At 30.3% G+C, this 23,570-nt stretch overlaps 1 protein-coding gene across 15 annotated transcripts in view; it reads left to right on the forward strand.

Annotated features, from left to right (window-relative positions):
* LOC129951674 (protein turtle) overlaps positions 1-23,570 on the forward strand; it is a 156,637-nt gene that overhangs the window by 35,291 nt on the left and 97,776 nt on the right. For 13 of the 15 annotated variants that reach the window (XR_008782214.1, XM_056063938.1, XM_056063939.1 and 10 more), the window contains exons 3-4: positions 826-1,168; positions 21,336-21,457. Coding sequence is in view for 14 of the 15 variants with exons in the window: in XM_056063938.1 (XP_055919913.1) it covers positions 883-1,168; positions 21,336-21,457 (408 nt within the window). In the remaining variant the exon portion in view is untranslated. The remainder of the gene's footprint in view (positions 1-825; positions 1,169-21,335; positions 21,458-23,570) is intronic. The other 2 variants (XM_056063930.1, XM_056063933.1) reach the window with 1 other exon arrangement.

Raw genomic sequence — 23,570 nt, forward strand, 5'->3', positions numbered from 1 at the left:
AATATTAGAAGCTTTGTTTTTAAGCTAAGAGAGTTGCCCCAGCTAATCTTAGTTCTATCAAACAATTTCTGCTATAATTTCCCCCATTGTAACCATTTTATAAAGATACATTATCTTATGTCATATCGTCTGAGTAAACTAGATGTTTAACGTATGTTGTTAGAGTCCATCATATTCCTCCGTTTCCTTTGAAAGCCACCCATAAGAAAAGAAGTGGTGACAGTATGCAGCCCTGTCTGAATCCACTTTGGACTGCAGACTTTTCCGACAACTTACCTCCGGGTAAGACGTGACACTTATACCTATCATAAGTCACCTTGAAATTAGAGAAGAGCTTATTTGGGATACCCCACCTCTGCAAAGTAAGCCAGATAATCTCCCTGTTGGAGCAGTCAAACAAATCAGCTCATTGGTAATTCACTTTTAATTCTTTCTTTTGAGCTTCCAGAACTTCATTTTTGACCAAATACTTCTTTTTTTAATTTTGTGATTTAATTTTGAAAAATATCCCAAATCAGTTTTGCACGTTTTATTAACCAAAAGCAACCAGGAAATCTTATTTATTTTAAAATATAAGTACACATTTTTTTACAGTTTTTGTTTTGGTAAATTAACATTTGAGCTAAATATTTTTCTAATACACCAATTTTCTACATTTAATTGTTGGACATAACTTTTACTTAAGGTTAAATATTAGTTCGTATTCCTTCGACCTTAAGTTTGGAAAAGTAGAACTTAGTCAGTTATTATAGTCAAAATTCATTTTTTTAAGAAATAAATATAAATTTCTAAATCTGACGTTTTGTTTTAATTATTTTTTTTTAGGTGACGCCGCTGCAATGAGGACGATCCGTTAGCGGCATTGACTATGGGACCAGAGGCATGGGCGTGTGTGCGGACCCTGGGTCTTACCGGTGGTGTCAGGCATTAAGCCGGTCGCGATCATCGTTCGCCACAACAACGACAACAACAACTACAAATACAAAAACAACAATAACAAAATCTAATAATAATTCGAAAACAGCAGTCAAAACTGCAACAACTTATCGCAAAAGCTATTCAATCATATCTCGAACAACGCAAAATCTAACCGAACTCTTCAAATCCCTGGAGCTGGTGTTTCTTGTTTTTGTGATATTAACAAAAACTACCTTTGCCAATATTCCAGGTATGTATGTTTTTTGTTTTCTTCTTTTTTTTGAAAAAAAGAACCCTTTTGACATCCTCATAACTCTAGAGATATCATATAATCATATAGTCAAGTAAAGGTGGGTACCATCATATGAAGGCACCCTTGAGTAAGAATAACTATCATCAACATAAAAGGAAAGAGGAAAATTGCTTTTTGTTTTTCAATTTACTATTTTTGTTTCACACATATTCAAGGAAACTTAACGCACAAGAGTTTGATAGAATGATGGATTCGGTTTCTGATATTCAAAACGTCATCGATGAATTTTTGACTTAACGCTGCTCACTCTCCTGAAACAAGAAGATGAAAATCCTTGCAATATTTCTACCTATGTACCTACCCATTCACTTTATACATACCTCAAACGAAAACCAAATGAACGACTGACTGGAGAATCCTGACGTTTTTGATATATGAATTCTATGGAGTACGTGTGTTTGTGGAAAATTTTCAATTTTCAGAACATGATGGGTGGCGGTGGCGGCATTGGCAGCATAGAGACAATAGACAGGCGATGACGATTGAACCTGCTGAATGACGGCTGTGGCTCTGTCCATATAAATACCTAGGCTAGGCATCAGAGAGGCATTTCCCTCTTCAACTTCAGCTGGAGCACTCGAGTGCTCAATGACAATTGTTAAAAGCCGATGACACTTGAATGTTTCCCAATCGTGAATGAATGGCTCTCGTCGCGTCGCATGTATTCAATAATTTTACAATTCCATCGATATCACAATCACCATCACTATAGGCATTCATTTACTGGATAGTTCCAAAAAGGATGGGTTTAATTCAATTTTCGACGACGACGACGCGATGCGATATACCAACTTGACTGATTGAATTGAGGTCGTTAATTTGAAATACAGATCTTCTGAGAGAACGGAAAAGGTTTAACACCGATTCTAACCACACCACCGTCACCGCTACCGCCACCGGTGCCGGTGCGATAAATTATAATGTCTACCTCTTGGGTTTCTCAGAATCCAATCCATCTTCTGAACATTCCATTCTTGTAGGTAGGTGGTGCTGCAAGTGCGGGAGAAGTTAAACAGACCAAATTGTAGGAAATGCAAAATTAATTAAAATCCTTGTTTGAACACATCACAGGAGTTTAAAAGGGTTGTGTTATGAGATGGAGATGGGGGTATATTACTGTGGCGTTGCAGCAATCAGCACTAAAATTATCATGCATACTGCATCGATAAGTCACTTCAATTCACGGATATCTTCGACACCATTCAAATCCTTAAGCTCTCTTAATAAACTTCTACGAGTGTATGATGAGAATGATGATGGGCGGCGATGGTGATGGGATGGTTTTACCTACGTGATTATATGTTGACAACATCGACTTCGACTTCAACATCGAGAGAAGGACGATGTTAAAGTCTCGTTCTCGTACTCTCAAGTGACGACCGACGATGACTCGATTTGGTAAAAGGTGTTAAGAGATGCAAAGACACTCGATAAACATTTTGGTCATGGAAATTGAAGTTTCTTTGTTCGTTCGTAATTCATTATCCACTACATAAGATATGTACCTACCTGGATATATATATATATCTACATATATACAATGTCCTTAAGTCTCGTTCAAGTTTAGTTTTATGTGGTGTGCTATATTGTAGGATGGGATATTTGCACGTACGAATAGTTATAGAGCAATGGATGACACTTGACAGGACGCATCCCTTTATTCAATGGATCCATTTAGATTTTGCGTATTCTTGGGGATGAATGAACGAAACGCATCCATTAAATTGAAGATATGTATATATACATGCACACATACATATAAGCACTTTAAGTAGTACCTTTAGAAGGTTTCTTGTATAATGCGGACGACTTCAAATCGGATTTTCCTTGTCTGTGCTTTGGTCCTCTTAATCCACAAAGTATCTTTCTTTGGCTGTTTGGGATTAATTATGTTTCGGTTTGTTTCCTTTTTCTTGTTTATTTTTTTTTCTTTTTTATCTTAACATGCAGATTAAATGATTCGTTTCAATTTAATTAATAATCTGAGACAGAACCTTTTGTAGAGATTAATAATTAAGTTTTGTTTTAACATCGACCAACCATAGTTATTTTTTTAATCGATGGGTTGTTGAGAAGTTATTATAATTAGCTAATGGAAGCTTAAAGCTCACAATAATTATGAAGTTTACGTAAGATTGAAAAAAGCAGCAAACGGAAAAAACAAGAAAAGACTTATCTTTCCATTCATTCCTTCATAGTTTAATACTAAAATAACTCCTTTGCATAAAGCTTACGATTTCCAAGTATGTTAAAAATTTTCAATTTGAAGATTTCATAATTTAGTTTGACTTCTTGAAGCTTTCAGTGAGTTTATTATCACCAAGAGGCGATAGACTAACTTACAAAGGTGTTTCCTATTTCATCTTAAAGAGATTAGTTTAAAAAGTATTTACTTTCTCTTTAATTGAAAGTTATTACATTTTAAGTATATTTCCAAAAAATTTTGAAGTCCAGCAATAAAAATGAATATGAAATGAAAAAAATGAATGGTACAAAACTTCAAAAAATGCTTAAACATTTGCAAATGTCGTCAAATCCCAATTAAAATGATTTTTGCATTAGGAAGTAAAATCCATTAATTTCCCTAATGCGAGACCAAAAAAATTGAGCTCTTAATAACAATAAATTCTTTTTACTACCTAGGTTCGTTACTAATTGACTGACTTACTAACTGAGTGACTTACTGACTGACTTACTGACTGACTTACTGACTTACTTACTGAGTGACTAACTGACTGACTTACTGACTGACTTACTGACTGACTTACTGACTGACTTACTGACTGACTTACTGACTGGCTTACTGACTGACTTACTGACTGACTTACTGACTAACTTACTGACTGACTTACTGACTGACTTACTGACTAACTTACTGACTGACTTACTGACTGACTTACTGACTGACTTGCTGACTGACTTACTGACTGACTTACTGACTGACTTACTGACTGACTTACTGACTGACTTACTGACTGACTTACTGACTGACTTACTGACTGACTTACTGACTGACTTACTGACTGACTTACTGACTGACTTACTGACTGACTTACTGACTGACTTACTGACTGACTTACTGACTGACTTACTGACTGACTTACTAACTGACTTACTGACTGACTTACTGACGGACTTACTGACTTACTGACTTACTGACTTACTGACTGACTGAATCATTGGCTAACTGACTTAATGACTGGAATACTGATTAACTAACCTAGTGTATCACGTACTTAAAGACTGGATTTAAGATAAGCACTTCTCCAAACCTTAAATTTTCATATTTTGTACATTTCCGTTCCTGTAAAATGTTTAAACATGATGTTTTTTTAACTTTAAAAGTTGAAAATATTGCAAAAGAAGAACGAAATCAAGATTTGTTAAGAAAAAGTGAAAATCTTATTTTGGAAGTTTTATTTTTTTCTTAAATTCAAAAATGTTGATAGGTATTCAAGATACGTCTTACCATAATATCACAGAAAAAAGGTAGCGGCGTAAATTTGGTGCTGTGCACCATTTTGACGTATAAGTACTTTTTTTCTGTATCGATTCATCAATACAATTTTTACCTACCAGAAGAAACCATGCAACGTCTTTTGTGCCAGCTAGTATACAAATAACATATTTTATTCAGGAATTAATTAATTTCTTTCGGAATAACATAAAAAAGCACATAAAATTATCCCATAATGTAATACAGTTTTCTTTTCATGTATGTGACGTGCATTCTATCATATTAAACATACATCTTATATTCTCTCTATCCAAAATAAATTTTCACGTAGTTAGGGATGTCTTAAAAATCAATTTATTTTCATCATAAAATCTCAAATATCAAAATTGTTCTTCAACATCGTAAAACTAAAATGAAAATTTCATACTCTCTATACCTAGTAAAAGATCGATCCTCCATCTCATCTGACAAATCAAGCACAATTAAGTCATAAAACGGTTAGCAATTTCCATTCGATGTTTTCAATTACATCTAAATTCATATACATCCCTCTTTAGTCTTGTCGTAGATATATAATAAGAAACTATTTTGAATTTACTACCAACATTTTCTCTACGCCACATCCTTAAAATACAGCAGCAACAACAACAACAACAGGAGTATAACAGTAGCAGTAACATACATAAGTACTGTATAAATTCATAGTAAAACTTTTAAAGTTCCTATCCTTATAATACAATCAACGAATTTTTATTACATACCATTCGCTAGATGTTGTATACCATAGATACTCGACTCTTACACCATAAATGCTGGGATTTTGATTAAGTCTATGTTACATAAGTTTCCTTTACTCCAACTCCTATATAGCACTCCTATATATAGCTTCGTGTCGTTCATTAAAGCGATGTTTCAACGCCACACCGCGCCGCGTCGAACCGAACACAAAGGACATATCACGTAATCCGGCAATCTACCAAAAAAGCTTACTCCTGTCTGTTGTCGCTTCGAACTAAATACGTACATAAATATATTTGGTTCGCTTTTATTGGAAAAGGTGTCTACACGTATACAAACATGGCGTACATTTACCATTTCTTATCGGGCATAAGAATGAAAATTGGAGCCCAAACCGCGTCCTTTACACAGGATGTTATATACCTACCAACATATATATGTACATAACCAGGTAGAAAATAGAATGTACATCCAGCTTATCACAACACTATGCTATAGGTAGGTAGGTAGGTAAAAGTACATAAGGATAAAACTTTGAGTAGCGTCCTTATAAATTGGTTTTTGAGAACTGTTTTTCGCATATTCATAGCCTTCTTCCTTCCTTAATACATATTTAGTGTGTATATGTACTGTAAGTTCTTACATTTGCACAACTATTTGGAAAGCATTATAAGCTCCAGCTTTCTGGGAAAGTTGTTAAAATTGATGTCCTTTTTATTCAGGAATGTATTATGTCGCGCTATCTTTTTGTTGACACGTGTACGTTTCCCTACACACATATACAGATGTGTCCCTTTAAAATATTTTAAAGCTTTAATAATAAGAAGCCAACAAACAAATGTAAAAAAACACGTAAAAGACAATCATTCGAATCTCACCGCTGTCGTCGTTGTTGCCGCACAAAGAGGAAGGAAATATTTTTCGATTCTTCTCTTATTATTTTTTTTTTCTGGAAAAACTTTTTAATTTTTCTGACAATTTATATCCTTTTTTCGGTCCTTTCTCTCTCTTTCTTCTTTTTTTCAAAGGGCATGTGGGTGGTGTGCTAAAGGAATACCAGTAGGCTATAATTTTTATGCTGGACAAATACAGCCTATACTTATACGAACTTGTAAAAGACAGTAGTAAAGAAAAGAGGCTTCTTCGTTTTGGGTTTAATTTCAATGGGTTCGTTCGAAGTAAATATGTCCTTTTCGATGGTGAAGCTATAAACAAAAGCCTATAGACCCACACACATTCTCACACTATTTCCTTTCGAAAAACGTCAAGTTTTTCTGGGAAGAGACAACCATTTTTATAAGACCCCATTCGGTACGTTGGCTATGATTGTGCTTTCCTGACTGGACGCTCCCGTCCTCAATGGTCTTCCCCTTAGATTGTATGTGAATATAAGTGTAGGTAAAGGATGCCATTGAAATTATATTTAATTTTAATTAAAACAAAAAATCTTTTCCTTTTTTTCTTGATATTTTTGGAAAATAAACGAAGCACAAAATAAAAGTGTGTTCTCGAAAAAGGATTTCCGTCTCTTATTTCCATTGTTATTATTCATTTTATTTTTTGCCTTTGTTTTTGTCAAATTAAAAAGGTAGGTTTCCAGTTGTCACGGAAAGGTGCTACTTTGTATATCTGCCTAACTGTCTTAAGAACAGACAAGAGAAGATGTGACGAAAAGTGAGCAGTTCTCAAAACCTACCTTTAGGTATCAAAACGTTTCAATAGTTAATTAATAGGGTAATTCCAAATTTTACGATTTATTTACTCATAAGTTATTGAATAAATTTTGTTAATTAAAACTTAATATGAACCTCTTTGGATTAAAAGCAAGGTCAACTTTTTGAAGATCTTTTATCTTTTCAAGTCAGATTTGTTACATAGCATTTTTTCGTAAAGAAGGCGATATCAAAATAATATAATTCCTGCTTTATGTCACAGAGAATCGTTCTGGGTCTCAAATAACTATGAGTAACACTCATAGTAACACAAAGTATTTGAAATTAGTTACCCTATCGATCTCCTGGATTTTGTATTTTGGAATCTTAAAATACAAAAAAAAGAAACAGGTTATAAATTTAAGAAAATAAAAAAGTACGTATACGCCCAAGTGTATATTTATACACTATTGTGCGTTTAGACTAAAAATTAAATGTCATAAATTAGAGGATTTTTGTAATTGAAAATTATGTTATTTTCATATCCCCATCATCCAAAAGCTCTAAGATCGTCCGTTTTTGGAATATGTTACTCCTTTTCAGAAAAATACACTTATTTTCTTAAGGATTCTTAATTTATTGGAATTCTGATTTATAATAAAATTTGATTATTGAATGCATTTGACAGGTTTGCACAACTTATTAAATTATTTTATAGCATTTTGTCTAAAATATGTAAAGAGATAGGATGACATATTAAACTCATACTTATACTCATTAATCTGGACATCATACATTTATTTTATTGCGAGCTCCTTATGATCGAAAGCACTTGATCTAAACTATATACAGTACTTATAGCTAACCACCTTCTATAAACTATAGTAGGTACTTAAGTTCAACAACTTTCGCGCTTGAGTAGCCCTATATTGAAGCTCAACTTTCACCACCTCCAACACCATCCCGCGCCATTAAGGCAGGATTATAAAAATATACCCATTGACTTTTTTTATTTTGTTTACTCCATACTGAAACCAGGCAAAAGATGGCTTCCCTGAGAGTAGGTTAAGTATAATATTATCTCTACACTTGGTGTTAAGCAGTAGATATATAGGACCTCCATATAGGAACCAATCCACTAGCATTCCATAGCTTTTACTCTCTCTGAGTTAAGTAGATATATACGCATCAGCAGCTGAGCGAGAGGCCCATTAGAAAAACGAAAAAAAAAAGTTAAAAGCTGTCATCAGCACTATTACGGTTCTCGTCATCATTACGATAACCATTAGCATTGGTGACATTGTTATCCTGTATCAGCAGTTTCTCTGTGAAGTGACACATCTCCTAACAAATACCATCACGCAATTACCGCTTCAACCCACTCGTTCACCACTCCACCAACTTCGCCGCTTGTACTTGAACTAAACGTATAAAGCAATGGGGCGGACATTCGTGGAATCTCCTTTCACATTTTCCAGCTCCTTTAAACAAAACCCTACCCTAACTACTTATCATCAGAAAAACCCTGTATGAGGGTATATCCTCTCCTCTCATGTGTGTCAGTTCATCTGTTTTATGACTTTGTATAGTATGTGTGTTTGCTTGCATACAATTAGCTGCTCTAATTAACTGCTCGACACGATTATCATTTTAACAAATAATAATAATTATAAAAGTTGGCAGTAAGCTTTAAATTAATTTCCATGAAGCTTCGCAAAGTGTTTGTATTTTATAAATGTATCTACTCTACATTATAATGTAATGTGTGTGTGTGTATACATATCTCTATGTATGTCAAAATTTGTGCTTGTTTGCAAAAAAAAAGTGTCCTCTATACTTGGTTTAGTTTTTTGTAATAGGGTTAAGATGTTTGTCATTCTTTATATCCTTACACTATACGATTTGGGTTCATTCTTCGAGGGTAAACGCTGCTGATAAAGGTTTCAAGAAAAAGATCCTAACATTTATAAGTAAAAAGAAGAACACACGAAGACAAAAATACAAAAATTAAAAAAACACCCAAAGAAGACAATATTGAGGACACTTGTCCAGCGGCCAACCACAGTTGATTGCAATTTTTCAGCTTCCTTTTTACCCCTTAGAAAGGAGAGACAAAGAGTTACACTACGAGATAGGAGTTATGGTAAAACTCGCTGGATGAAACTTTTTCTTCAATAGCTGCATTAATTTTGTGTCCCGGAACAAATATTATGTAAAAAAGGACTCGCTCTCTTCCTGCGATAGATATGAGAAAACTTTTACGAACTGAAAACCGTATAGTTTTTTGTTGTTGTTTCGTTGTCCGACCTACTCTGTTTCATTGGGATGGTTAAAAGAACTTCTTTTTTTAAATCCTTCCACGAGTTGAAAATTATAAAGGGTTTTTGTTGTTGTTTTCTTTTAAAAAAAAACTCTCTAAAAGAAAGTTGCATCTTTGGGAGGTGTATCTTTGGCTGTAAAATGTGAAAATTTTGCTTTTTTCTTTCTTTGTAAGATGATTGAGGTGCAAAAGCTTTATAATAGGTGTTGGATGGATTAAAGTGAAAGTAATAATCTTTGATTGTTATAATTTTTTAACAGATATTTAAATATATTTTGGTTCTTGAATCACTACTTTCCAAACAAAATTGCAGAAACTTTCTAAATAAAATGGGGGTTAACAAAAATAAAAGAACATTAGTTTATATTAAAATAGTGCGTATACGCCTGGGTGACCCATTGCGATATTGAATTAGAGTACTTAACTGAACATTAGTAATGATTTAACTTTATGATACGATCCAACATTAAAAAACGACGAATATGATATAGTTTTAATTTTTTTTTGAAACTACGCTGAATTCTAAAACAAAAGAATTGAAGATGTATAACTTCGCATCGGAGATTAATGTACGATTTATCAAATAAAAAATGCTTATAACTGCCAACGTTTTAATTTATGTAATTGTCTTGGAAAAAAATTAAGTGGCATTTATATTTTACTCAAATTAATAAAAGTACGGAAAATTCGTAAAAATAGTTCTTCTTGGATTTTATTTTATTAAAAATTAAATAATAAATGCTTTCTTAGTTACTCGTTAGAACTTAATTCAATTTTTTATCAAATAAAATTTAAAAAAATCGTAAATTAGTTAAACGTAAAACAGAAACAATTAAGAATAGAAGGTGCTAATTTTTTAGACGACCAATATGAATATAAACTAAAAATCGAAAAATTAACAAAAATCGTAAATAATTAAATTCAGGAAAGTGAGAGTTTTTTCATTTAAATATTAAAAAATCAACTTAAATTAATTACTTTTTTAAGAAGATGTTGCATTATAAGAAGTGGAATTCTTGGATATAAGTCACATGGCCGCGGCTACGGTTTACTGGCTGTAAGATTGTCTCCATTTTGAAAGTGAAGCTTTACAATTTATATGAATTTAGATTTTGATTTTGATTTAGTTTTTACATTTCAAACTTCTAAAAATATCATCTTCAAAGGTGACATTTGATTTTTAAAACGTAACTTCTTATTGGAAAAGTAAAGTGACTCACACTGTTATCACTTCATATTTATGCCCCTCTGTCAACAACATTTTGTGCAAGATAAAAATTTTGAATTTTTAAATACTATTCTTTGTTCTTAAGATACTTGACAGTGAAAACTATTTCTTTATCACTTTTTCGGTATTTTTCGGTTGGATTTTTCGAAAAATATACTGATAGTAATTTGATTTCAACAACTGTTCTCCAGATTTATTTTCGGAAACCAATTTTTATATTTAAGTTTTACCAAAAGCTAAAAAGAATATTTTTTATAAGTAAAAATAGTTTAATTTTTGCTAAGATAATCGAAAATCAATTTTTACCAACTTTTTATTTTTTGTAATAAAACTGTCACTTTAGTTTTTCTAAAACAATTACCACAAGTCAAAAATGTTATTTTTTGATACATTAATATGCTTTGGTTGTAATATCCATTTCAATTTGCAAAATATTTGCGGTAACAAAAATATATTTTAATATTTTTAGATTTAAGAAAAAAAATATTTCTCTTCGAATTCCACTTAGCCAATTTAATAAAAGCCTCTTTGGCATTTTCTGATGTTAAAATCTATAAAAAAAAGGCTGGGATGCGACCCACAATGATAATTTCCCATCCCGTCGGTCGATTTGTCTTGCTTAAAAGTTTGTAGGTTATCGTGTTGGGTTAAAAAAGTTGTAAGTTGAATTATTCTTAAACATTTTAAAGTTACTAGAAACATTTTTCATATAAGCAATAGTTTAGTTTAAAAATGTAGTTTTGTTAAAATAATTTTTAGTCAAAAACAAATTTTTTACAAATTTAGGTAGCATTTTTAAAATTTTTCAAAGGTTTTAAGACAATATTTCTAATTTTTGAAAAGCTATTAGAGTCGAAAGTAAATTTTTACCAAATTTAAGTATTGTTTTTTTTTAGGTTTTTATTTTCTGTAATTCGATTTATGATTTGTCAATTCGCTTTTTCTCAGAATTTTTGAAAATGTTGAAAACAATATTTCTTATAAGTTAAAATTGGTTGAATGCCATAATCTGAAATTTTAGAAAAGATATTTGAGTCAAAACCCAATTTTTACCATCTTTTGTAAAATTTTCTTTTAAATTTTTATTTTTGATAAAAAAACGGTCAGTTCTATTTTACTCATAATCTTACCAGATGTTGAAAAGACATTATCACAAAAGATAGACACTAGACATCTTTCTAAAAATCTCTTATTTCAACTCTAGCGATCTAGAAAGGTCGAGAAATGTCAAAATGTTCAATTGGACAAATCGGACTCATAGCAATATCTTCCTATGGGATGTATTTGAAATGAATTTCGACGAATAAACGAACTTTAGTACACGCACAAGTACATACATCTCTCTAAATACCTTTTATTTAGAGCCTATAGACTCTAAATCGTCAAGAAATGTCAACATGTTCAATTTGAAAAATCGAACTGATTACAATAGCTCCCTATGGGAAGTTAATAAAAATATATTCATAGTATGGATTCAGATTGTATAAAAAGCGAATTAAAAACGAGTCTTCTTTTTTCAAAATAATTCAAATTGGGTAGTTAAGATGTATGAAAATCTGAAACGATTCCGAACGAATTAACGCATTTTTTGAGTTTTATGAAGAAAGGACAAGCGAAAACTTTAATAACTTGATTTGTCAAGTTATTAAAGACAAAACACTATATTGGTGTATTTTTTTTCAACATTGATTAGCTCTGCCATTTTTAAGCCGATCTCCAAACACGAACAAATTTTATTTAAATCACCGCAATTTATACACAAAAATCATTTGAATTGCTGAAATTGCATAATATTATTGGCTTTGATTTTGCCTATAATATTCACCATCTTGCTAGACTTTACTTTTAACCCATTAGAAAAAAGTCTGGCACGGCTAAATCAGGAGAAGAATGATGCCATTCCAATTCACCACTTTCTTAATTGGGAACTTGCTTTGCAAGAACTTGAAAGTCTTTATGAAAGTAGAAGTTCAAGCCTTTTTTCTACATTTGTAGCGTTTGGCGTCTATGTTTTTTCTAGCTTTGAAGAAATAGGTCCGGATAATGGTTTTCGAGGAAATGAGTGCGAAGACTATTTTTCAGAATTCTGTATGATATTGTTTGGTCGTTAGACTGTATGTGTTATATTCTGTATTTGGAAACACTGTATTAAAGGTTTACATGGTTTTGAAGTAAGGTATACCAAAATTATGTGAGAACATAATTTCTTATCAAACCGAAAAATTGTTATGTTTTATGAAGAAAGGACAAGCGAAAACTTACATTCGCTAATTCATTACAGAACGTCTCCCAAGTTTCTTTACTCGAATTCCATTAAATCATCAATTTCGGAGAAAAATTGGAAAAATACAAATATTCCCAAATTTCATAAAGTTTGTGTACCTAATAATATTAATCTTAAATTTGAAAATTGTGTTTTTTGAATAATATCGTTCTGCCTTACTACACAGAATATGTTTGCTTGATTTTTTGTTTTTACAATAAATTCAAATTTAAAAATTTAGATTACAAAACAAAATTAGTTTTGTTGAAGTGCAAATGAGCTACGGATGTAAATTATCTAATATCCATACATAAATTGAGAAAACCGAATTAATTTTAATAAACTCACAATATCGAATTTTATCAAAATTTTCAACCGCATTATTATCAATATTTCCGATGATGGAAGATACCAATATTAATATTTAAAACACACCCAACGCAGCATTAAAATCATGTTTTGGCAACCGGAATTCATAAATTATATCAAATTATTATTAAAATTGTCAAAAATTACCATTTCATCCTAGTTCTTTGTTTTGGTATAAAAAATAAAATGATAATAAAAAACAATAATATATCATGGTGCAATCAAAACAAAAGCTTTACCAAAAAACATAAAATACAGTCCAGATTCCAGAGTACTTATCAATACATACATATACAAAAAATAATCTGAATTTGAAATATCATCGTAAATTAAAAAAACAAAAACCAAATTTATTCACTGCTGTGCTGCTGATGTCATCAGCGCTACCGCAGCGGGCGGCTGGCGGTATGTTTTTATAGCAAAATGTTTTGATTGAAAAAAACTCTAGTAGTAGAAAATCATCATATCATCATCATCCATTGTTCCTGGTATATTCTCTGCAATTTTGATTATTTTATTATGCTTATATAACATTTAAAAAAAAAAATTATTTTTGGTCGTTTGGTTTTTCGTATCGCAGTTTTTCGTCTAAAAACAAATAAACAAACAAAAATACAAAATGTTATTCATTTTAAATGAACCAAAAATACATTGTTTAAGCAATTTTTCTTGTCATAACCAGATGATAGATTCGATTCAATATTCGAACCCCAAAAACTCCCAAATCTCTCGTTTTTGCTGTACAAAGTACAATGTATAACATTGCCACATTTGAGTTTTCTATATGTAATTCCCAAAGCCAAAGCTGTAGCTAAAAACCAAAACCATAACCATAACCCGAATCCGAATTCGAAGCCCCCATTATGTTGGATTCTTGGTTGGACGCAGACAATTGATCAATAAATAAATAGGATTTATGTTATCCTCGCGAATGAGGTTTTAGCTATGCTTTGCTCTAAAACTACATAGAACATACTCGTGTTCTAGTATATTCGTCTTTTAGCTAAATTAATTCCTAATATTATTGTTCAATATATGTATTTGTGTATATGTCTATAGGTATTAGGTAAGGTACAATTACGCGCTCATGTTTTGGACAACAAAGCAATTAAATATTATTAGAACATTTTTGAATTATGTGTAGGAGCTACTTCTATGGCTTCTGGAGAAAGACATTCATTGCTATTAATGGAGGTACTTTGATTTTAGTACATTCTTTGTTGTAAAAAAAAAAACAATTTTTTATTACTTAAATGTTGGAGGACAAATTTTAACCCAAAACAAAAATATATCAATATTATGGCATTAAAGCAAAAGGCTTTTCAATAAGAGGTTTCATTTCTAATAACCCGGTTTTCTGAGAATCTAAAGTCTATAACTATAAATTGAATGATATACGCTTTAACAATGCGTACAACAATGTTAAAATTTAATACAAAATGTTGAAAATTTGGAGTCAAAAGGCAGCAATACTGAAATTCGGATCGATGTGAACTGCTATGTTATGAAGAAAAAAGACCCCGTGCTTCTCTGAAGAACAACTTAAAATATATGTAGCTACTGTAGCCCATAATATTAAAGAAAAACTCTAGTTTTCGAGTCCTCCTTTAATTTTTGATAATAAGTTTAATTAGGTATAAGGCTTTAAACTGTATTTTCACAAAAAAAATTTTTTAAGGCGTCTAAAGCTTATTTAACACAATAATTACAGTCAGTATGTTACAAGCAAACGTCGTATTTTCATTGAATAGGTCCTTAAAATCTATAAAAATGATCCGGATTTTTATAGAAAAATAATCTTCCTACTGTAACTTCGGAAGCTATGTTAACAAATTCGAAAATAATTGAAGAAACCCTCTCTTTCATGTTTCTTTTTTTTCTGCTATTTTTGTTAATGTTACGTTTAGTGATTGGAACTTACTAATTTAAAAACAATATCATGCTTAGTTTATTGGCTCAGAACCAGAAAATATTGGTATTTAAGACTTTTATTTTAAAGACAAAATTTTAGTGAATTCGAAATGTTTTTAACCTTGTTATTTCCTGAAATAATACCAATTGGTCTCCGAGATGAGATCTTGTATTTCAATACTCTAAGAGTTTGTATATTGATAGCGTCAATGCCAAATCTCCTCAATCCTTTAAAAACCTTGAAAATTTAATTTGTTAAGTTATTGAAGGCAAAACAGATTAAACACAATCTTGATGTAGTCTTTTTTAAAATCCCTCTAATTTATACAGTGTTTTGAAATACAGTATACCAAAATTATGTGAGAACACAATTTCTTATCATAAGGTACTATATGCTTAAAAAGTGTTTTTCAATAGCTTTCTAACTATGCTAGGAAAAATATCCACCACTTGATTTAGTGTAATATTTTTTAAGATTCAATATTGTTTTAGAATTCACTGAAAAAACCATAGAAGTTAGTTAATACCACACAAATTTACAAAATTAAAAACAAACATTCAAAATGTTTATATGTTTACGAAAGAAGTCACTTAAAATTTGAAAACTAACAATTTTTTAGGATGTCTTAAAATGTTATGCTAAAACGCTATTGACGATACCGTAGTCTCCAAACAAAAATCGATATTGATTTCTTTTGAAAAATTATCGATGTTTATTTCAAAATGAAACCTCCTATTGGAAAATCATGACTTACACGTCTATAGAATAAGTTTTAAATTGTAATGAAGTAATTTTTTTATTTAAAATTACATAAACGTCAAAAGCTCTTCTTTAGGATCCTTTTTAGGGACATACAATAAAACTTTGTAATAAAATTAATTTTTTTTGGAATTTGTTTGATGTAATGACATTTTTCATTTAATTTTTCTGATCTATTACTTATTTAATATTGTAAATAAAAAGGAATATTAAATTACTTCACCTTTCATTTTTATTCTTTACTAAAATAATAGATACAAGAAATTAAGTAAAATTGTTTCCTTGTATTATAATTTAAACATTATTTATTGTTCAATGAATAAAAATAGCAAAACACAGGAATCCCATTACTCATTTGCACACACACATACTTTGCATACATATATTTTACGTATGTATGTATTCATGTAAATTTTCTCTTATTTTTAAATAGAATAAAAAAAGAAAGATTTTCAATCACAAAATCGAGAGAAAAAAATTACATCCTTCAACACGTAAATATCCGTTCAATCTTTCCAAGTCTGTATAGTATAGGTACCGCTAGATATCCATAGATGATGATCTATGTATATTTAGTCTGTTGCTCTGCACACTTCTTTCATGTTCTTGTGTAGATGTAAATAATGTGAATTGTAAAGAGAAAAATAAAAAAAGTGTATCTAAACTGAATCATCCGAATAACAAATTCAACATTTCAACAAACAACAAACAACAAATTGAACAACTAGATTCATCTTTTCATTCTATTCTCCTGACACCTGACAGGAAGATAATCAACTTGGGTATTGAAAAATCTGGTTAGATATACCTTACTACGTTACTTCTTTTTATTCTACTCTATATGCACATTACATACCTTTAGAGTTCGAACAGGGTGGGTCAAAAGTTACTCCCTAATTTAAAGTGATAATAGCTTTTATAGGTTTGATGTTTTACAAGTTATTTATTTTAAATTCAAAAATTATGATTTATGAATATTCTCTGGGGCTTAAAATATATATAACTGAAATTAGAACCAGTTTCAAAAACAACTGCCTCAAAAATGTTCAATCATATCCTGGTTCCATCCATTGGTTGAAATTAAATTTTATGAATCTCCCAAGTTTGTTGTATTTTATTATAAGGAAATTAAGAAAAAAAAAATTATAAACAAAAAAGTAATGATTTATTTTAAATCTAGAAAAAAACGTTTGACCCACCCTGTATAAGTACATTTAAAGATGAAGCTCAATCTTACATTTATAAAGTGTTGTGGGGTCGTTCTTCGCTTTTGGCACATGTATTTACTTACACAAACGCACAATAAATGAATATTATGCACCCCATATACTAATATACCTATATCTATTCTATATATGTATAAATGTTTTATACGATAGCATGATGGCATGGTCCTATTTCCTTTTGGCACCAAAGTGTTTCCGAAACCTTTTCTGTGTACCTTTCTATATAGGAAAACACATACCTTTAGTACTTAGAGAGAGACTCTGCATTCAACTTCCAACTTCCAGCTTTTCACTTCGAGGGTCATTTGTACTATTGAAGTGTTGTAAATTACATCACGTTACGGTGATTGGGTGTATCCATCTATAACACACAAAAGAATCCTAGAGATACATCTATCTACTATCACTAAATGTTGTACATACATATAACAATAGTGTAAGTAGAGAAATGAAAAGAACTTTGCTTTATCCTATGTACCTACAAAACACAGACGCAGATAGTAGGGAACCATACGTAGCTGCGAGTGTGATGAAGGGAATTAAAGAGGTTTTTGAAAGAAGACCCATGACCAATTTAAGGATACACTATCCTATACACACACTTCTGTACACACAGTCCCTCAAGTCGTAATCAATTTGTCTGTATATAAATTGATGAAACGCAATAAGAAAACTTAAAAAGATCTATATATGTATTTTATACATATATGTAGCTTGGGGTTATCTAAGGGTTGTAAGCTTTTTATTATTAAAAATAATTGAGTCAACCAATAAATGTTCGGTACCTACTTTCTTACACATATACGAGTATCACTTGAACCCTTCTCAATTAATAAATAATAATATTTCGACACTTTTAATGTGTGAGAAATAATGATTGAGGTAGTAAGGTTTCAAAATTCTTAAGTACCCAAACTTATATAGAGTATTTTATTGTGCATTTAGTAAATTTAAAAAACCACATACTACATTTAAGGCAAGTGGATATGGTATAGTTCTTGTGTTTTCTTAGGGTTAAAATGAGAATACTGAAAAATTATATTAAGAAACGCAAATTTGACATTTCGTAATTCATGTTGTTTTTCTCTGTGCGTAGGGATATAATGATTTAAAAAATCCAAAATATCTTCAATTTTCAAGTTAATATTTACAATCGCGGCTTTATTTGTTCCCTTTTTAATTGTTTTATGGGGGGATTTGAATTTTTTTGTTCTTCGTTTTTGTAAAAAAAGTACCTTTTAAATTTAAATTATGAGTGTGACTTTTTCTTAAAGGGAAATTTGAATATCCCTCAAATAAGATTTTGACAAATTTTTCAATTAGTGCCCGCAATTTGTAGTTATTAAATGTTATGTTATGTTGAAATAATTAGCTTGAATATTTCTACTTACAACTTTATCAATTTAAAGTTTAGGTATTAAAAGAAAATTCTAGCTTGCCGGGCCAACTTATATTAAAACAACAGTTCTTTCATCGGAACTGAGCTGGAAATATTAATACAATTGCAATATTTTTAAAATTTTCATAATTTTTTCCGTTTTGTTTTTCAATACAACACAAATGGAAATAATGAACTTAATTGAAATTACTAAAAATTGTTAAAGATTTCAAAAATGCTTGTTTTTATAAGTTTGAGTTTTGCGAAATTCAATGCTCCTATTTCGATTCAAACACAACATTTTTAGAGTTGAAACTTGGGTTACAGTTTCTTTGTTTTTAATTTTTGCGATTCACATTTTTGACCAAGTGGAGAACTTCTAAAGTAAAAAATGGAAAACTAACCCACAAAGTCGTCATTTATTTATAGTTAATTACAAATGAACTATGTAATGTAAACAAATTCTACTTAAAAAAAAAAGATAAAAGATGTAACCAAATTTAAAATTGAAAATTGTCCAAATTATGAGTTCAGCAGTATTAAGATGAGCCCATTTGAAGTTTCGAACAGTAGAAAATCATGAATAATTTTGCAATACCCAAAAAACCATAATTTAAAACCGAGTACTAAAATCGTTTCTCGTCATAATTGTTCGACACAATATTTTGGAAAATCTAAAAATCAGGTTTTCAAAAAATTAAGAATTTTCACCAAGTTTTAGTAATTTTTGTATTATTTATTTTTTCAAGAAATCATTCTGTTATGTCAAAGTATTTGAATTTTAATTTTTGTTTCTTGTATAAAATCTGAACATTTTTTTGAAATTTTCTAAAAAAAAAATAATATAAAATATTGTTTAAAAAAAATTTAAGAAAACACTCTCTTCACAGTTAAGGACGTACAAATTAACCCTTAAATTAAAAAATATAAAGTAATAATTTGGGTTTAGTCTCTCTTTTTGTCAAAATTCTTGCACCTGAACCTCCTCACGAAAAAAAGTTAACAATTGGTGTACCTTTTAATGTCTTTATAATTAAGTTAAAAAAGACTTAAAATCCTCATACAGACACATATTAACATACCTATATACATATATAACAACAAAGTGCTTGAACGGCCATTAATTAAGTATAATTTATAGGTAAGCCCTTAACTGGCTTAAATACATCTCGTTGGATACTTCTGTCATTTCCAACAACTTGATTCCTTTGTGTCACTGACAAAAGTGTGCTTAAACTTGAGCTATTCAAAAGTTGCTTATAGTTAGAGCCTGTTGTGGAGAGGGGTCGTTGAGGATGGTTGAAACTATCCTTTATATAGTACTATAAATGTATACTTTATAAATAGATAAAAGGTACCTACACGTGTATATATAATATTATATGAAATAATGGGCATCGTACATCCATCGGGGCCCAACCCAACCGACTATGATGGTGACGAAAGCATCCCAGTGAATCATAAATTTTCTGCTCTAATTATTCCCTTGCAGAATATATTTTCCGTCCTTGCTGCTTTAACTTGGATGCCATACCGCTGCCGCCACTGCCACTGCCATCACCACCATTACCACCACCATCACCACTGCTGCGCTGCTTTAGCTTTTTCTGCTGCTGCTGCTGCCATAACCGTTGTGCTGCCACCGCCACTGCCACTCAGCCACTTCCAAACTAGGTATAGTCGTCAGAAGTTTTCTCTGTCTGTGAGCTCGCCTTATACTCATCCTAGTACCCCATCCATATCTCTACAACGAACCCCCACCCCCACTCAACACTGCAATCCAATTCAAAGCAAGGACCCACATTTTTGAACAAATCCTCGTGGGTAATTTAATTCATGCGGATGAATATGCGGCGGGCGATGTTGTGGTGCTGTGGGAGGTGGCAGCCATTGGGGAGGGGGTTGGCAAGGAGATGTATATGAGTTTTAGTATAGTACCTTGAATTCCCCAGTGGTTGTGTCAACCCTCGATTTTAAATTTGTACAAACACCCCTGGGGAATGGCAAGTTTGTGGCATCTTCTATCTCATTTTATAGTCTACCTTTATAAAAACGACAACACAACGAGAAGGACGACTACGAAGACGAACGTCGACATCAACGAGGACGAAAACGAGGATGGATCTTAAGGGGGGGTGCGAAAAGCGAATTATTTGTGTCATATCAACCCCTTTGAAAAAAATGTCAGATTCGTTTGCATGTTAAATAATAAAAATACTTTTGATTTATACAACGAAAATTGTTTTTTTTTTTCAAGTCAGTTTCTCTTATAGGACTGATCATCAGGGTACTCAAAATTGAACCAGAAGATGTTCAAAAAAATTATGATATTTCTAAAACGAAATATTACAGCAAAAGTCAAGTGAAAGAATAATAATACAGTGGGGAAAGAGAACGAACAAAAATGATTTACCCGCCCATCAGGAATAGGTTATTCTTTTTTTTTTTGTTTATTCAAGGTACTTTGCTTGCCAATTAAATTGAGTTGTCATTACTTATCCAACTGTATGGCCTCTGGGGAGCTTCAGGTAGAAAATTAAGTGAACCTTCAGGAATGACAGAAAACATGATTGTTTAAAATGTGTTTACCTTGAGGTTGAGTAAAAATGAGAACTGATGTCTGATTTTTGAAATTTTGAATGGAAATTAGAGTATTTTGAAAGTTGTTGACAGTTCTATATAACAATTGCTGATTTGATTCAACCCCTTACCCCACTAATCATATTAGTTTGAAAATCAATCCCACTTCTGATCAATTGTAACTAATCACAATATGTTTTTGTTTCTCTTTCTTCCAAGCAGAAGATGCTGTACACATTACAGCCATCCTTGGTGAAGGCGTCATATTCAACTGCCACGTCGAATTCCCCAACGATCATCCTGTGCCATATGTCCTACAGTGGGACAAGAAGGTGAGCGAAACGGTACGATATCAAAAATCTTCTCTATACTCTCTTAATAAAAATATCGTCTGTTTTTTATTCCATATATTCTAAATGTAAAATGCGTGTAATATGAACGTAACAAAATACCGTACTCCCAAGCAAAAAACTAAACAAATAAAAAAAAAAAAACAATAAAATAATCAACAAAAAGAAAATATTAAACCACGATATTATTTGACATATTACGAAACCTACAAACAAAATATCCACAAAAATATATTTTAAAAAAAAATGAAACATACATGAAAAAATAAATATTTTATTATTTTTTTTTATAAATAAAAAAACTTCCGTGAGTATTTAATGCTTGATAAAAAACAAAAACAAATACAAAACATTAAAATCGTAATATATCTTAGAAGTATTTTTATGATTTATTTACTTAATTTTTTTTGAATTTCAATCATAATGTCGCGTTGGTGTGTCCATTTTTTTAAACGGTTTTGAATTTTGTTTCCTTAATTTTAGTTTAAAATTTTCATGAAATTCATAGATGATATGTTTCCATTGTTACTCTTTTAATTTTTAAATATATAACATCGTTCTAAATGTTTGTCGTTTAGAAAATTTAAAAAAATTAATAAAAACAAAATAATTAGATTTTTAAAATTTGTATTTTAAATTTTTGTTTACCTGTCTTAAATTTAAAAAAATAAATAAATGCAAGAATTGTTTAAGTTGTGTGGTTTATTGGCTTAAAGGTTTATACAAATTGGCTGTCAAATAAATTGTTGTTTATTTAGTTTATTCATTAAATCCATTCCATATGAAACGGCCATTATTTTCATGGAATCAATTCAGTTGAGAAAAATTCTTTTTTATAAAAAGTTTTCACTGAACTCTTACAATATTTGTTTAATGCGTTTTTCTTTATTTCATTTTTTTTTGTGAAAAAAAAAAAACAAATATAAAATTTAATTTAACATCATTTTGAAGTAATATATGAACGCTTCATAGTTACACTAAAATTTATTTATATAAATATATAATCTATTCGCTTTTCCATGAGACTCTTAACTTATATAAACAACAAAAATATATATTTATTTTTTACACATAAATTAAAGTACTTACCTTACTATACCTACCATATTATTATAACAAGCTTTGATTTTTGCTTAAATAAGTTTTAATTTTCCCAAAAAAAAAATTAAATTAAACAAAAGATTACACGAAAACATTTTTTTTACAGAAAAGAGACACACAAAAATCAAAATCGTCCTAATTTATTAAAAACCAACAAAATAAAATTGACAAAAAAAAGAGAGTGAGAGAAGAATTAGGATCTGAGAATTGTTTTAATTTCTTAATAATAAATTATAAATTAAAACAAAATAAACAAACTAATCCATTGAAAAATCATAATATCATCGAAAAAATAAAAAAAAATTCAAACAAACTTCATCAGACACATAAAATACACAAAAAATACAATTCACATACAAAATTTATAATATAATGTTTTTTCTCTTAAGATAAATTTGTTCATATTATATGAAATTTTTTAACTGTGTTTTTGTCCTTTTCCCTCTAATTTTGGGTGTGCGTGCGTATATACTTATTTATTTAATAATATAAATAAAAATATATTTCGAATTTATTTGTTCTCAAACATAAATAAATTTTAAATAATATAAGTGTTCTAATTTATGACTGTACAACATCATGAGCACAAAACTAACCAATAATTAGGGATCTTTTCTTTATAGAGGTTTCAAGTTAAATACAAAAATTAAAGTTCTAATAGTTGACAAAAGCAAGAAAATAATAATAATACTTTATTGCAATTTATACACTTTTCACTATTTTTTTTAATTAATGACATTTCTAATATTTACTGAAGCACTAGAATATGTTTTTATATCATAGTTTAATTGTTTATTGAATGGTTTTGAAAATCAGTTTTATTTGTTTTTAAAAATGAAATTAAATGATTTTATTTACATACGTTTTAGGCTTAAAATATAACTGAATATTGAAGCCTTAAATCTCATTATTTAGCATTGTCACGCAGGTATTGAAGCAGGATTGGCATTGCGTTTTTGTTACATTTTTTTCGTTTACTTTTTTAAACTAAATTCCATATTTCAAA

Source organism: Eupeodes corollae, chromosome 3 (genome assembly GCF_945859685.1).
Source record: "Eupeodes corollae chromosome 3, idEupCoro1.1, whole genome shotgun sequence".
Taxonomy (NCBI): Eukaryota; Metazoa; Arthropoda; class Insecta; order Diptera; family Syrphidae; genus Eupeodes; species Eupeodes corollae.